At 38.1% G+C, this 15,867-nt stretch overlaps 1 protein-coding gene across 1 annotated transcript in view; it reads left to right on the top strand.

Annotated features, from left to right (window-relative positions):
* LOC107596538 (partitioning defective 3 homolog B-like) overlaps positions 1 to 15,867 on the top strand; it is a 93,252-nt gene that overhangs the window by 66,470 nt on the left and 10,915 nt on the right. The window contains exon 5 of the mRNA XM_016287293.1: positions 5,693 to 5,769. Coding sequence (XP_016142779.1) covers positions 5,693 to 5,769 — 77 coding nt within the window. The remainder of the gene's footprint in view (positions 1 to 5,692; positions 5,770 to 15,867) is intronic.

The raw sequence follows: 15,867 nt of genomic DNA, 5'->3' as shown, positions 1-15,867 counted from the left end.
ATGGGCTTGTCCAATGAGGAAGTCCGGAATCTCAAGTGGGAGTTCTGAGATACTGGGGCATTTTTATGGCCCTTTGTTTGAAAGCATGGTAATTTGCATATGAAGCTTGTGTAAAAATTATTAAAGACTCTTAGAACACTAATATGTTGCGTAGGTGTAAACATACAATATACACTCTCAATTAGATCATCCAAATACGAATTCATAGATACTAGACATGGTAGAGTTACTTATAGTGAAAGGATGACAGGAAAGGGTTCCCTCACAAGCATGCCTAAAATAGTCTAAAAATATCAGACAAAATACACAATGACAATAATATACCCAATGACCTGAAGGATCATGTGTGTTCATTCAAAGAAAGGTTTTCCTATTAATTAATTAGCAAAGAAAAGTCCTTGCCTTGTGGATTTTCCTTATGGGCAAGGAAGCGATTTTCTTCACCTAAATTCCAGGAGGTCGTAAACGTATCGGGTGTCAGCATTGCTATGGACCAGGGGCCTGTTCAGCTTCCTGGGGTGTTACAGAGTATTTGTTAAATCTAGCTAACAAAATATATATTGTGTGTTTGAGTGGTCCAGACGCTACACGCCCTTGTTGTTTTTTAACAGAAGTCCATTTTAGCGAATCAGCGGACTGTATTCAGGTCAGGTGACAAGGCTGCCAGTCACTTTGAAAAGACGTGCTAGCTGAGAGGAGTTTCGTCAAAGCTGACTAAAAGTGATCAAGGATGGATAATTTCGATGAACTTGATGAACCCGTGATATCTTCTTCAGGGCGTAAAAGGAAAATAAAAGCTGAAACTTTTTCACGGAAACTTGCAAAAACAGCACGTTACAATGATGAGGGAAAAGCTCCGTGTATTGCGTGTAATCACATCCATACAGTTTATGATCACAACAACATTTGTCAGGTGTCTACATTGTCAGCTGAGGAGATTCTTCTTCAGGGCGTAAAAGGAAAATAAAAGCTGAAACTTTTTCACGGAAACTTGCAAAAACAGCACGTTACAATGATGAGGGAAAAGCTCCGTGTATTGCGTGTAATCACATCCATACAGTTTATGATCACAACAACATTTGTCAGGTGTCTACATTGTCAGCTGAGGAGATTACAAAGATTAATGTATATAAAAATTTTAATATTACTACATACTAATAAATGCCAATTTAAACGGTTACAGTAAATGGTTACGCTTTATTTTGATAGTCCCATTTAGACATTCAACTAGCTATAAGTAACTTTGCAACTACATGTCAACTAATTCTCATTGATTTTGCAACTACGTGCCTACTAACTCTCAGAGTAGACTGTTAGGTTAGGTTTTCGGTTAGTAGAATAAGTTGACGTATACTTGCAAAGTTATAGTCAGTATGTTGTGGACCCGTCAAAATAAAGTGTTAGAAGGTATTAAGCAGACAGTCTACTAATATTCTGACTACTAGTTGACATTTAGTTGCAAAGTTACTTACTGTTAGTAGAATGTCTAAAGTGGACTATCAAAATAAAGTGTTACCCAAATAGTTATATTTATTGCCGTCATTTAATAATCAGTGAAAACCTAAAAAAAAAAAAAAGATTTAAAGGCATAAATTTGAGATTTTTCATTTGTTTTATCTAATGGAGTGACATTCATAAGTTTTTAATTATGACATTAGTTCTTTTAGAGGAGAAAGAAAAAGAAAGAAAGAAAAAGGGTTATGCAAAGTTTAGAAATCCTAGAAAATGTCTGATATTTATAGCTTATGAAACATCTGCAAATAAGTTAGATGCACAAACTACAACTACATAAGCAAAGGTCACAGCTTTTCCGATGCATATGCCTTTGAATATGAACCTTACTATTTCACATATAAAAAGTATGCTGTGTTTTGATATTTAACATTCATCATCAATCATTATGTGCTGCCAGACATGTATGACTTGTGTTAGCACAAGTTGAATGTATTGATGGTATGTACTTAGCATCTAAGAAGGTTGATCAAACAGCATATTGTTCAGCATCACTTAGAGCGAGTGAAAAGGACAGATTAATCTGCACCACTAAAGGTTTCTTCATGAATAAACTCATGGGTTATTAACATTTAACAAGTGCCATTTTCAGCCCTGCGAATTTGGCCGGCTTGAGCAAACTCTCGATAATGTCGCGGGTGAGAGTTTGCACGGTCAGATCAAGAGATTTCTTTAGTGGCGCCTGCAGGTGAGCCGACTCTAATGAGGCCGGGGTGATTCCTGTTTGAGGGTGAGAGTCAGCACACCCCGCCCTGCCCTTCCAGCACACCATTCTCCTCCTCTCCCCTCCTCGCATTCATTTGTTTACCTAGCCTGCAGTGAACTGTAAAATCAGACTGATTTCATCTCTGCGTTTTACATATGCATGAGCCCTGTGCAGCTCAGAGCGGAGGGATAAATACACACTCTCCAGAGAGAGACCTCCAGTGCCCCCCGAGCAAACACACACACACCCCACACAAACACTGGCCTCTGTGCCTACACACACACGATCACAATTAACTTAGTCATACACCTACTCTATATTCAGATGTCAGAAAGGGGTTTTCACAGATACATGAAAATGTATTTAACCCGTTTCTTGTTGTTTTTGCATGGTTTTTGCTTTAGATTTTTTTGTTGTGGTGTTGTATCTCAACAGTGTTTAGTTAAATACAAATCTGAAATGGCATACCAAGTCAAGAGGAATGTAGATAATTAAGATACTTTTATTCAATCCTACAAAGCATCAGTAAAAATAGCTCTTATCTAATCTAAATTGACTATTTCTGTGCATGAGGAAAGATGGCAGATTTCAAATCACGCGCTTCCAGACGAGCAAGTGTCATTGAGATGAATGGGAATGCTAACGGAGGTCTCACTCCAGGTATTATAGACCTCCTCGGGCACAGTGGTGATGACTCACTTCTTGCTCCGATCGAATCAGCAACCTTCCGGATACCAGCCTTAACTGCTGTGCCACACCACTTCTATATCTGATCAGCCCTTAAATGAGGGAAGTCATCATTGATCTCTTCGTCTCCTTTCTAGCCACAGGCTAGGTGTCTGGAAAGGTGGTTTATCCTCGTATGCACTGTTATCAGTTTCAGGGTTGCGGGGTGTTCGTTTCATGCTCCTCAGTTTGTCCATTTCCTCCTGATTGGCTGGTTTTTGGTCAGCACAGATTGGCAGCTTCTGTCAGAGTTGAAAGCACAGATGGTGAGAGGGCAGAGTGTGGACACAGTTAGCAACATGGTGTGAATGCGAGGGCACAGCCAAATAATGAAGCAAATCACTGCCGTCATTACAGCGGGACAGATCCAGCCAGATATCGATCCTTGTAGGGGAAGGATCCTTTAAAATTTTCTATACCAAATATTGAGTTTTGAACACCTGTGTCAGATCTGCTCCATTTGAAGATTTAACCCTCCAGGCATCTTCACCGTTCTGAATTTCACCGTCATCAACATTCAAAGACACCCACTTCTGTTACTCGTGGAGTTCATTGCGTCTCGTGAAGGAGAGGCAAAGATAGAGCGAGGAAGATGTGGCTGATTGAAACCGAGGACATTTCCTCTTTCGTTCATAAGCACTTCCTCTCTGACCTCTCGCTCAACTAGCCTTTTTTCACAGGTAATGTGCGCCTGTCCTTTCATCATATATATTGAAGCCCCGAAGACATTTCGTGTGGGGGGGGGGGTTGAGACTGAGAAAAATGTGGCTAATATGAGGACGGTGGAGAGAGAGGGTGGTGGCACAGCGAGCTGTGTATTTAAAATCAGCTCATTGAGACAGATGACACAATTTCACACATATTGCCCTCGGAAAAGCAGCCAGTTTTCCATAATGGCCCCAACCTTCATCTGTCAGGCCCTGCTAAATCTACTGGAATAATTTCCTCATGGATTATATGTCAGTATTTATAATTGATTAAGTTACCTATATGTTTCAGGGTACAATTCTCACAGTCCCAATCCTTTTTCATCTTTTTGCTTTTTCGGGTGAAGAGGGACAAGGCGGCTGCAAGACAAATGGGGGAAGTCTCACCAAAATGAAGTCTCTGCTTCTGAATGTTTTATTCGGGCTCTAAACGGCATGATCATTGCACACGGTTTGACCAAATCCCATTGAAAGCGCCGGTCTTTAGTGGAAGGAAACAGGAGATGCTCCCAAATCTGCATGCTGAATGAGGGGAGGTTTAGCCCGTGTTTTAAGAGATTGCTCATCTTGCTAATGTAATGCGCACAGTTAATCTGGCTCTTCCTTGGGCTTGAGTCAGGCTTAGTCCAGGAGGGTTGGAGGACTGTTAGACTCCATCCTGTTTTAGGAAACATAATCTGGGATCTGTTTTTTTACCCCCTCCCCAAGACTCCCAGTACTAAATCCCCCAATAAGCAGCCTTTGTGAGCAGCTCACACTGCCTTTCATGGCTTGATTACAGGGCACAGCAGGTATTTCAGGGGGAAGGTGACTCCGTGATGAATGTGGAGAGAGAGAGTGACAGGGCCAGTGCTGGTCTAGAATGTGGCATTGAATGAATCGCTCACGTTAATTCATGTTTCACAATGAACTGCACAGTAATGTGATGAGTCCGATAGGGGTGTCTGCCTAGGTGGAATAGGTGTCCTTGTGCCAAGTTGAGAAATTAACCAGGGGTCATGGCAAAAATGGTATTTTAAATCTGGGGGGCACAATTGAAATTAGAATATAATGTTTCATTATATTCTATTAAATATTTTTAATTGTGGGTTTAGTGACTCTTCAGACACCATTGTGACCTGTAACTGACAGATATCTGTGTTCACCTTCATAAAGGTGAGTGATGTTGAATGTGTGTAGCTACTATAGTGTGTTTTTTAATTAAGACTAATTATCATTATATTAAACAATTATTATTTGAAGTATTAAGGAATTATTAAAAATAAATTATAACAATTAAAATTATTCTATTAATTAAATTATCACTTTTTAATTTCAATATTTTTCCCAGCAAGGATGCATTAATTTCAGTGTCTGTAAAAAGTGACAGTAATGATATTTGTTTCAAAATGTCACTTTTATGTTTCAAATAAATGCTGTTCTATTTAACTTTCTATGCATTTATGAATCTTTAAAGAATGCATTACCGTTTCAATTAAAATATTAAGGACTAACTTTTTTTTAAAACATTGATAATATGACATTTATTGGGGGGGGGGGTGTATTGACTGTATTCCATTTACAATATCCTGTAAATGGAATACAGTCATTTTAAATTGTAATAATTCCCAACATTGTAGTGTATACTGTATTTTTTTTATTTTAAAAATGCAGCCTTGGTAAGCAAAAGGCCACAAAAAGAAACATAATGTTTTAAAATATAAGTGCCAATCAGCAGTAGAGAACTGTTCATTGTAAGATTTTTTTTTTTAATTATGATCAGTTATTTAAAATGCATTCCAGTGTTGTGATATCTTGAGCATTATTTACAGCTACTTTTATGTTTGATATTGATTTGATTTTGTAGGTAATATCCTTAAATGCTCAGGTTGAATTATTTTTTACATCTAGAATTATTATGTACAACATGCTTTGTGTGTATACTGCCCTGTTGACACTGCCACACACTGCAGGAGCTGTATTGCAGTCAATCATTATGTGACGTTGTCATGTATGCTGCCTCGGCTCTTTTTCACTCTGCTCTCTTCTTGCCCTTTACCAGATGCCAATGAGAAACCCTGACCCCAGACTGACACCCCGCTATGAGGACGTCGAGCGACAGTACGCCTCCCTGCCCAGGTAAGAGCGTCCACTCATTAATCCCGCATCCTTCATGACAAAATGAGAAGAGATGGAGAGCTAGAAAAGGAGAAGACGAGAAGGAAGAGAGGGGGAGAGCAGGTAGTCATCTGTCTCTCTCATGCAGAGCTGAATAATCCTCTTTAAAGCATATAATTAAATCTGGAGTGTCTGCCTTCTGAGGCCCTCCTATCCTGGGAATTCACCTGATCCTCTCCGGGGAGACGGCCATGCGGTCGCAGCTCTGTAACCCGATCACAGAGCGCATTTCTGGAGCCGCCTAAAGTTACGGCTGCCTCTTTCTGTCTGTCTTTTTCTACTCCGACGCTTCTATCGTTCTCAATCACGTCTTTCTGTGTTTGCTGAGCCTGACCGACCATGACGGCCAGCGCAAACAAACAGGCAAGCGCACAGGCGTGAATGTTGGCTCGTAAAGTCCATGGCCTGTTTGCCCTCTCCAGTCTGTGTAAACAGCGCTGGTGTTGCTGAGAGGGTCACAGTTTATGAGTTTGGCACATGTAAGTGTGGATCTGTCATCACATGATTGCAGACTACTATAAACGAATAACTGATAACAAATGAGACACATTAAGAAATCTAAAACTTGCAAGTGATGAACTTTTAAAAGTGTTGGCGAGGCAGTCATTGAATTGAAATAAAGCGCTAAAACACTTATAAAGTATTTATCACTTTCCCTGCAGCATCATTACAAGGGTGAACTAAGATTTCACTCCCCCAAAATGGCTTATCGCAACAGATTTTAGTATCAACCACCCCAGGGTCTACTTTCAAAGCCATTTCCCTTCTAAATAACGCTCCTCACCTCTGTTAAGACTCTAGATCCATTAGGATACAACGTGTTTTTTGTACAAGCATGTACTGATGCAAAAAGGGGGCCAAACGTGGGCCAAAAATGCCTGTGGCATACTCTTGCTTTCATTATTACACCATTCCGAAACTGGAAGAGTTTCAAATCTGTGTCCGGCCCACGCTGAGGTCACTGGTTATGCAGTCGACTGAAGGTTGGCCTGGTCGCGAAAGCGTGCAGCTTTTCCATGTGTGTCTAATTATAACCATTAGTGCATTGATACACCCACTTATTACCCAGTGTGCTCAGCTCGGGGTCAGCCAATCAGAAGCACCGTTCGCCACCTGCCTCCAGATTATTGGATTAAGTGGGCAAGTCAAATTTGTGATTCATTGTGTTAGGGCTTTCATTGGACCGTTTTAGTGATAATTTGGTGATGAATGCACAGATGGTGGCCCATTTCGATGAACTCTGGTCAAGAGGCACATTTTTGGAGCTATTCTTTAGTGCACAAATCAATCACTCGTTCTTCCTCATCCTATCCTTCACTTTAAAACTAACCAGTTCCTTTCTTAAGAAACCAAGAAACACCCTCCTAAATCTCCCCTAGTCCCACACTCTTTGGCTTTTCTGCTATTGGGCCTTCCCAGACCTCTTCAGACTGGTCACAATGGTCTCATTGTTTATTCCGCCTCATGTTAGAAGACCTCTTAATGTGTCTTTGCAGTCTAAATGAGTGTAAAATCGGCTGTTGTCGAACCTTAAGAGAGCTTAAAAGACTCTGTTGAAGCAGTTTGTACAAATGTCAGTAAATTGTTCGCGTATCTTTTAGATTAGCCAGCGAGCTGTCAGTTTCAACACCGCAAATGCCAGAAAAGAGCTTGTGATGTGGGAAGGAGGTTACATTTGATGAGAGCTCTGAAAATAATGCCATATTTTCATTGTTCTGCCTGTTCAATGTTGCCCTGGCAACCAACACCCACCATCTGTGTCATTTCGTTTTTTAGCTATTTGCGTTGCAGGAGTTTCTCAGGGGACTAATTTAGTCTGCACTGTTTAGCCATGTGGCTATCAAAAGGGAATCATGCCATAATCATTTATATGTAAGCATGCTGAATGACTTTGTAAAGCTCAAAATGTTTGTAGGGACTGTATGTGGTTTGCTTGTCTTTTTTCTGTGGAGCTTAGTCAGGGTGGAGGGCATATTTTTCACATTTTGCATTTTTGTTTGTTTGTTTTTCCACTGGATTTGAAATCAATGATTATAATTGATTTAACTGTTTATTTTATCTGTCAGCTGACCAATCTGTGGAACTCAATACATCCCATTGAGCAGTCTGTACTTATATCCCTCACAGCCTCATTTTCATTCAAGTGATTAAATATGCCATCTACCCTGACTAAGGGCTTTTTTCCTCCTTTTCCTTTCCTTCTCTGGTTTTCATTTTCCACTCCTTCTGAAATTCGTGAAAATTTGCGTCCTCCTGTGAGGCGCGTCAGGTTTGTAAATTGTCGTTGGCGTCAAAAAGACATGATGGCTGATTGCTGTTCGGAGTCTCCCGCAGGTGAGCTCATAGGTGTCCGACAAGCTGCAAACTGCAAGCTTCTGCCCAGACCGTCTCCCGTCCAATAGCAGGACGAGCACGCAAGCGTGACTTCTACAGAGCAAACCTCATTTAGCGCCATTCAGCCCCTGCGTCCATTACCACACCGGGCTGGTAGCAGATGGAGAATATTAGGCTAATGATTAAATGAAGCAGGTGGAAATTTTTTGATGGTTTCACTTGCTGCGGCAAATGTGGTCAATCATTACTCATTCAATGCTTAGAATTCGCTTCGAGGTTTTGGAATAGCTGGCCATTGGGCACCGTTTCAAAGAGGTATTATTCGTACTTGGACATTCTCAGCCTGAGAATAAATTCTCAACTAAAAATATATAGTTCACTGATCTATTTCAGACTTCACGAGAATGAGACCACTTAACCGCCTGACTCATCTTTGAAGACATGTAGCACCCATCACATACCTTTCATACAGTTCTCACACATACACACGGACGCCTATTCATTTCACACTCTCAAGGCTGAGTGTTGTGAAAGAGTAAGTTCAGTTGCTCATTTTCACTTCCCTTTTGTCAAAGCCATCTGCGATACGAAGCTTCAGTTACCGCCGATATTACAGCAGTCGATTTAAAGAAGAAATTCAATTAGATCTGGCAAAATAATCAGAGTTTCAAGTCTAATGTTGCTCCTAATTTGTGTAATTACATTTTAGGTCATACAATAACATTTCTGAGGGATAGACACCTATCTTGTTAACTAAGTTTGTTATGAGAGCTGAATGTTTGGTTCATTTCTCCGCTCCCAATATAAGGTTGGAATTCCAACCAAATAATCCTGCCTGGATTTGTCGTCTCGGTGGGATCCTACCCGGTGTTATATGACGGCCAGAGGTCAGCAAGCCGTCCGTTTGTGTACGTGTCTGTGTGTGTGAGGGTAAGGTGCACGGTTCCCGAGGGCAGCTGAATAAACAGCCCAGCCTTCAGATGGTCCACAGTGTTACTTTTTCAGCCAGGTGCACTATGGGAGCTCTGATGTAATCTCCAAAACATGGCACTTATTTCAGGGCAGCCCCTGTCTAGGATAGCTAGGATACTCTGGTTTGAATGTTTCCGTGTCAAAAAAAATGATTGTCAGCTACAAGCTTCTCAAGCGAAAATCTTTACAGACAGCAGAACATGACGGTCCTCAGTGACAACAGCAAGAATGAGATAACAGGCATTCACCAGACAGCATTCACCAATCAGACACTGGAGTTGATGTTCCAGGATGAAGGTTTGAGGAGTGAACAGCTGGCACCTTCTGTTTTTTCCCTCTTCTCTCTTTGGTGATGGACGACCGAAGCATTTATCTTTCATTATTTCTCACTTTACCTATATTGCTCTTTTGTTTTGGTTCCTTTGTCATTAAAGAGTCATTGAGGTAATGAAATCTCATTTTAAGAGGGAAACTTTGTTACCTTGAGTTTCATAAGTGCTTAACTGGGTTAGGAAGCCCAAATGAAGACAGCAGTCTCTTACTCGCGTTGGAATTTGGCTGATATGAAGAGCCTGCGAAAGTGAAGATGTCTCCGTGTATAACATGCTGGCTTATGGCTGTCATCACGGTTTGAAAGTAATGGTAAAACGACTCAGAATTTGATTTTGTCTGCATCTGCTCACTGCATGATGGAGAACTGGAGGCCGATTTTTAATATACCTTTCATTGTTCATTCTGTGAAAGAGGATCATTTCGTTTTTTAGCTATTTGCGTTGCAGGAGTTTCTCAGGGGACTAATTTAGTCTGCACTGTTTATCCATGTGGCTATCAAAAGGGAATCATGCCATAATCATTTATATGTAAGCATGCTGAATGACTTTGTAAAGCTCAAAATGTTTGTAGGGACTGTATGTGGTTTGCTTGTCTTTTTTCTGTGGAGCTTAGTCAGGGTGGAGGGCATATTTTTCACATTTTGCATTTTTGTTTGTTTGTTTTTCCACTGGATTTGAAATCAATGATTATAATTGATTTAACTGTTTATTTTATCTGTCAGCTGACCAATCTGTGGAACTCAATACATCCCATTGAGCAGTCTGTACTTCTATCCCTCACAGCCTCATTTTCATTCAAGTGATTAAATATGCCATCTACCCTGACTAAGGGCCATGGGTGCTCAAAACAGCTGCTCCCAGCTGTTGAGCCCACAAAACCATTTAAATAACTGCACATTAGGAATGTCTTGTAATTCCCAACCAAGCCCCAAATGCAGTTGCACAGAGTCTTTAAACCAGGAGGGAAATGTGTCCCAGTGGGCCACATACCACTATAGCACATTTAGTTCGAAAAATCAGGATTTCACGGACTGAATACTAAATTTACTGCCATGAGATACTTAGACAAGAACGGGCCTAAAGTTCTTATCTTGATCACTGATCCTCAAACTGCATGCCTGTGCTAAATAACATGCTGCCACTTCCTGATTTCCCAGCTTTTTTTAAGGGAGGGCAAGAGGGCAATATAATGTATATATAGTGTTGGGTAAGTTACTTTCAAAAAGTAATTAATTACTATTACTAATTACATAATCAATATTGTATTTAAATTACTTTACTAATTACTCTGTCTGAAAAGTAATTTAGATACTCAACAAGTAACTTAATTATTCAAATCGCTAATTAGGCTACATCTTAAAATCCATATAAACCTTAAAGCATCGACAATAAAATGTAAACTCTTTGTTCTTTTAATTTGAGTCAAACATAGATTAGTTTAGCCTTTTAGCTTTAAAACAACTGTAATACTTAAACATTTTTATAAAAAAATGTAACCTTCTTTGGTTAACAAATAGAAATACTCTGCAAAATATCTGAATAACAAAAAAGCTTAAGAAAAGTTAAACAATACATTTCAGTTTTGCAAGATGTTCAGGAAAAGCCCAACTAGTAAAATCCGTATGTAAAAATAACACGTTAACTAATGTAGGTAAAAAATTAATTATAGTTTAGCCTTTTAGCTTTAAAACAACTGTAATACTTAAACATTTTTATAAAAAAATGTAACCTTCTTTGGTTAACAAATAGAAATACTCTGCAAAATATCTGAATAACAAAAAAGCTTAAGAAAGGTTAAACAATACATTTCAGTTTTGCAAGATGTTCAGGAAAAGCCCAACTAGTAAAATCCGTATGTAAAAATAACACGTTAACTAATGTAGGTAAAAATAAATTATAATCAGGAAATCAGGAAAAACTGAAAGTGAACGCGCCGACATGCAGAGGGTTAAAGACGCTGCATTCAATTTTATCTTTAGACTGTAAATTTAGATTTTAAATTCAATATTGATGTTAGAACTGTTGAAATTATTTCCAGTATGTAACGCAAGTACTTTATAAGTAATTGTAATTAAATTACCTAAAAATGAACGGTAATCCCTTACTTTACTTTTTCAGTGGATAAGTAATTTAATTACAGTAGCGCATTCCTTAGTAACGCGTTACACCCAAAACTGTATATATATATATATTAGTGCTGTCAATCGATTAAAAAAATTAACTAATTAATCGCACATTTCTTCTGAAATTAATTGTGATTAATCCCACCTAACATTGAAGTTTTTAAATATACTTTTATATTACAATAATTTCACATTCAATTAATGTACAAACAACATAAAGACAACAAGAAACAACATATTTGTTTAATGGCATCTTTTTTATGACTACAGTATACTGAAGTCTCTAGGAAATTGTTCTTTTTTTCCCCCTAATATTAAACCACTGACTATAGCCATTCAACATTACAGTATAATTGAGAGCTATCAATTTTAACATTTATTAGACTTTAAAATATAACTTCTAATTTAAGTAAACTTAAAACAATCTTCACATAAGCCCATTATAATGGATGTCATATTTACCTGTTCCCATTCAGCAAGTAGGAAATGTACAGAAATTGAATAAAGTTATCAAACACTAAATTCTAAATTAAATATACAAACCCAATTCCAAAAAAGTTGGGACACTGTACAAATTGTGAATAAAAACAGAATGCAATGATGTGGAAGTTTCAAATTTCAGTATTTTATTCAGAATACAACATAGATGACATATCAAATGTTTAAACTGAGAAAATGTATCATTTTAAGGGAAAAATAAGTTGATTTTAAATTTCATGGCATCAACACATCTCAAAAAAGTTGGGACAAGGCCATGTTTACCACTGTGTGGCATCCCCTCTTTTTATAACAGTCTGCAAACGTCTGGGGACTGAGGAGACAAGTTGCTCAAGTTTAAGAATAGGAATGTTGTCCCATTCTTGTCTAATACAGGCTTCTAGTTGCTCAACTGTCTTAGGTCTTCTTTATCGCATCTTCCTCTTTATGATGCGCCAAATGTTTTCTATGGGTGAAAGATCTGGACTGCAGGCTGGCCATTTCAGTACCCAGATCCTTCTTCTACGCAGCCATGATGTTGTAATTGATGCAGTATGTGGTCTGGCATTGTCATGTTGGAAAATGCAAGGTCTTCCCTGAAAGAGACGACGTCTGGATGGGAGCATATGTTGTTCTAGAACTTGGATATACCTTGCAGCATGGATGGTGCCTTTCCAGAGGTGTAAGCTCTCATGCAACCCCATACCATCAGAGATGCAGGCTTCTGAACTGAGCGCTGATAACAACTTGGGTTGCCCTTGTCCTCTTTAGTCCGGATGACATGGCGTCCCAGTTTTCCAAAAAGAACTTCAAATTTTGATTCGTCTGACCACAGAACAGTTTTCCACTTTGCCACAGTCCATTTTAAATGAGCCTTGGCCCAGAGAAAACACCTGCGCTTCTGGATCATGTTTAGATATGGCTTCTTTTTTGACCTATAGAGTTTTAGCCGGCAACGGCGAATGGCACGGTGGATTGTGTTCACCGACAATGTTTTCTGGAAGTATTCCTGAGCCCATGTTGTGATTTCCATTACAGTAGCATTCCTGTATGTGATGCAGTGCCGTCTAAGGGCCCAAAGATCACGGGCATCCAGTATGGTTTTCCGGCCTTGACCCTTACGCACAGAGATTGTTCCAGATTCTCTGAATCTTTGGATGATATTATGCACTGTAGATGATGATAACTTCAAACTCTTTGCAATTTTTCTCTGAGAAACTCCTTTCTGATATTGCTCCACTATTTTTCGCCGCAGCATTGGGGGAATTGGTGATCCTCTGCCCATCTTGACTTCTGAGAGACACTGCCACTCTGAGAGGCTCTTTTTATACCCAATCATGTTGCCAATTGACCTAATAAGTTGCAAATTGGTCCTCCAGCTGTTCCTTATATGTACATTTAACTTTTCCGGCCTCTTATTGCTACCTGCCCCAACTTTTTTGGAATGTGTAGCTCTCATGAAATCCAAAATGAGCCAATATTTGGCATGACATTTCAAAATGTCTCACTTTCAACATTTGATATGTTATCTATATTCTATTGTGAATAAAATATAAGTTTATGAGATTTGTAAATTATTCCATTCCTTTTTTACTCACAATTTGTACAGTGTCCCAACATTTTTGGAATTGGGTTTGTATACACATCACTAATGCCCTACTAACTGTCAATGATTCATGTAAATGCCTTACACTATATTTCTATGGGGTCAAAAGTCATAAACTGTTTAAGAAAAACTTGATCACCTTGCATATAATTTTGCCCATTACCTTGATTTCCTTACTTGTGTTCTGATGGCTTATTTAATGACATTTTTTATATGTACAGATTTTTTATTAAATCCATTCATTGTTAATTAGCAACCTTCTAATAGTTACCAAATAGTTACTAAAAAACGAAACTTGTCCTCTGTTATGTTCCACAGAAAAATAAGTTTGACTGAACTATGCCTTTAAGTGAAAGTAAATAATAAATAAAATAAATACATATAAAAATGTAAAAAAAAAACAAACAAAAAAAACTATCTAACTGATTTAGCCTGAATATATTTTGTCTAATAATTATGCAGTGAAGACAGTCGTGCCAATAATTAAATCATTTTTAGCCAATGTATAGGTAATAATTTTTATTGTTTTACTTGAACAAAAACGAAATCTTTGTTTAGCTGTTAAAAACTTAAAGCACCTTGGCTTCATTTGCTTGTATTTTGCATCTATTGCTTGTAATTAAAATAATTAAATAAATAAACCTATAGCACCATGGCATTGTTTTATTTTAATCTGTTAGTACAAAGGCCTTCTGTAGCGAATCGATGCGTTTTTATAAGAAAATATCCATATACAAAGCGTAATAATCACTTTAATGTAGCTTGTGCTCACTGATGTACACTGGAAGCAGTTCCGAGGGAATGACGTATGGAGGTCAGCTTCACCCCCTGGAGCTGTGTGAGACACTTTTTTTTTTATGGATGGGCGCATTTTATTTAACTGCTTTTGGACGGATGCATGCAACACACCCGCTGAGTGGCATTAAACAGCTTTGAAAGATCAAAGACAATTTTTTTATATAACTCTGACTGGATTCGCCTGAAAGAAGAAAGTCATATACACCTAGGATGGCTCTGGGGTGAGTAAAAGACAGCCTAATTTTCATTCTTGGGTGAACTAACACTTTAAGGTTAATAAAACTGGGTAAATTAAAAAAAAATAAAAAATCGCTGCTATTGCCGTCAACTACAGAAATTTTTGTATTGTGACAAGCCTAGTTATAATGTAATTGCACATACAGACACATAAGACGATTTACCTGCTTGTTCAGGCTGTACCGTCATTTTCATACTGACTCAAACGTTTTTTAGTCTTTAGTTCTTTCAGCCACTGAGGTGAGGACTCTTCTCTGAGAGGGGATGAAGAGAGAAAAAAAATCAGAAACAAAAACAAACGATAGACGATTCTGAGACATTCTGATGTCCATTGTCCTAAAAGCACTCACAGATTCTCTTTGCCGCCAGCAGGAGGCAGCACACGGGAGGCTCGAGGCAAGAATGGAGATTTGGGTGAGCGTGAGAGCTGAGAGGGTGAAGGGCCGTCTGTCTGATTGTCTGACTCGCCTCTCTTCTTTAGCTGAGCCTGAAATGAATGAACGAATCTCGCGTCACATAAGCTGCAAAATGATCAGCTTCCAAACAAATTCATACAATTTTAGCCTGACCAAAAACAAGCATTGTTAGAAAGGTGCTTCTGTTTAATCACCATGATTTACTTATTTTTCTTAATCATATCATATCATATTTGATATGCAAATTTCTATCTTCAACATTGTCAAAACTTTAATGAATTTTCTACATGCCAATCGTCTGATTGACAGTTCATACTGTTTTATCAAGTGATAATTCTAACCTCTACTCATATTTTAGCTGTGAAATCTTTACAGATTTTTATAAAGTAAATGTAAGAATAAATATTGTTATATTGTTAGTAACATTTCAAGATGAACATTTAATTGACTGAAACAACTTAGGTTTACTTGATTACCCATAAATACATACATACATACATATATTTATTTATTCATTAAAAAAAAAGTTAAAATGTATCATTTATTCCTGTGAGCATCAAATGTAATACATCAAACTTTTCAAGGAATGCCTTTTTTATTTGTACATTTCTTAATCATCATTGCATTACATTGCATATTATATGATCTTATTAAGACATTACTGAAAGACACAGTGTGTGATATATACACACACATATATATATATATATATATATATATATATATATATATATATATATATATATATATACTGTATATATATA

Source organism: Sinocyclocheilus grahami, unplaced genomic scaffold (assembly GCF_001515645.1).
Source record: "Sinocyclocheilus grahami isolate Dianchi unplaced genomic scaffold, SAMN03320097.WGS_v1.1 scaffold220.1, whole genome shotgun sequence".
NCBI lineage: Eukaryota > Metazoa > Chordata > Actinopteri > Cypriniformes > Cyprinidae > Sinocyclocheilus > Sinocyclocheilus grahami.
The sequence above is the reverse complement of the archived record's forward strand: the minus strand, read 5'-3'. Positions and strand labels throughout refer to the sequence as shown.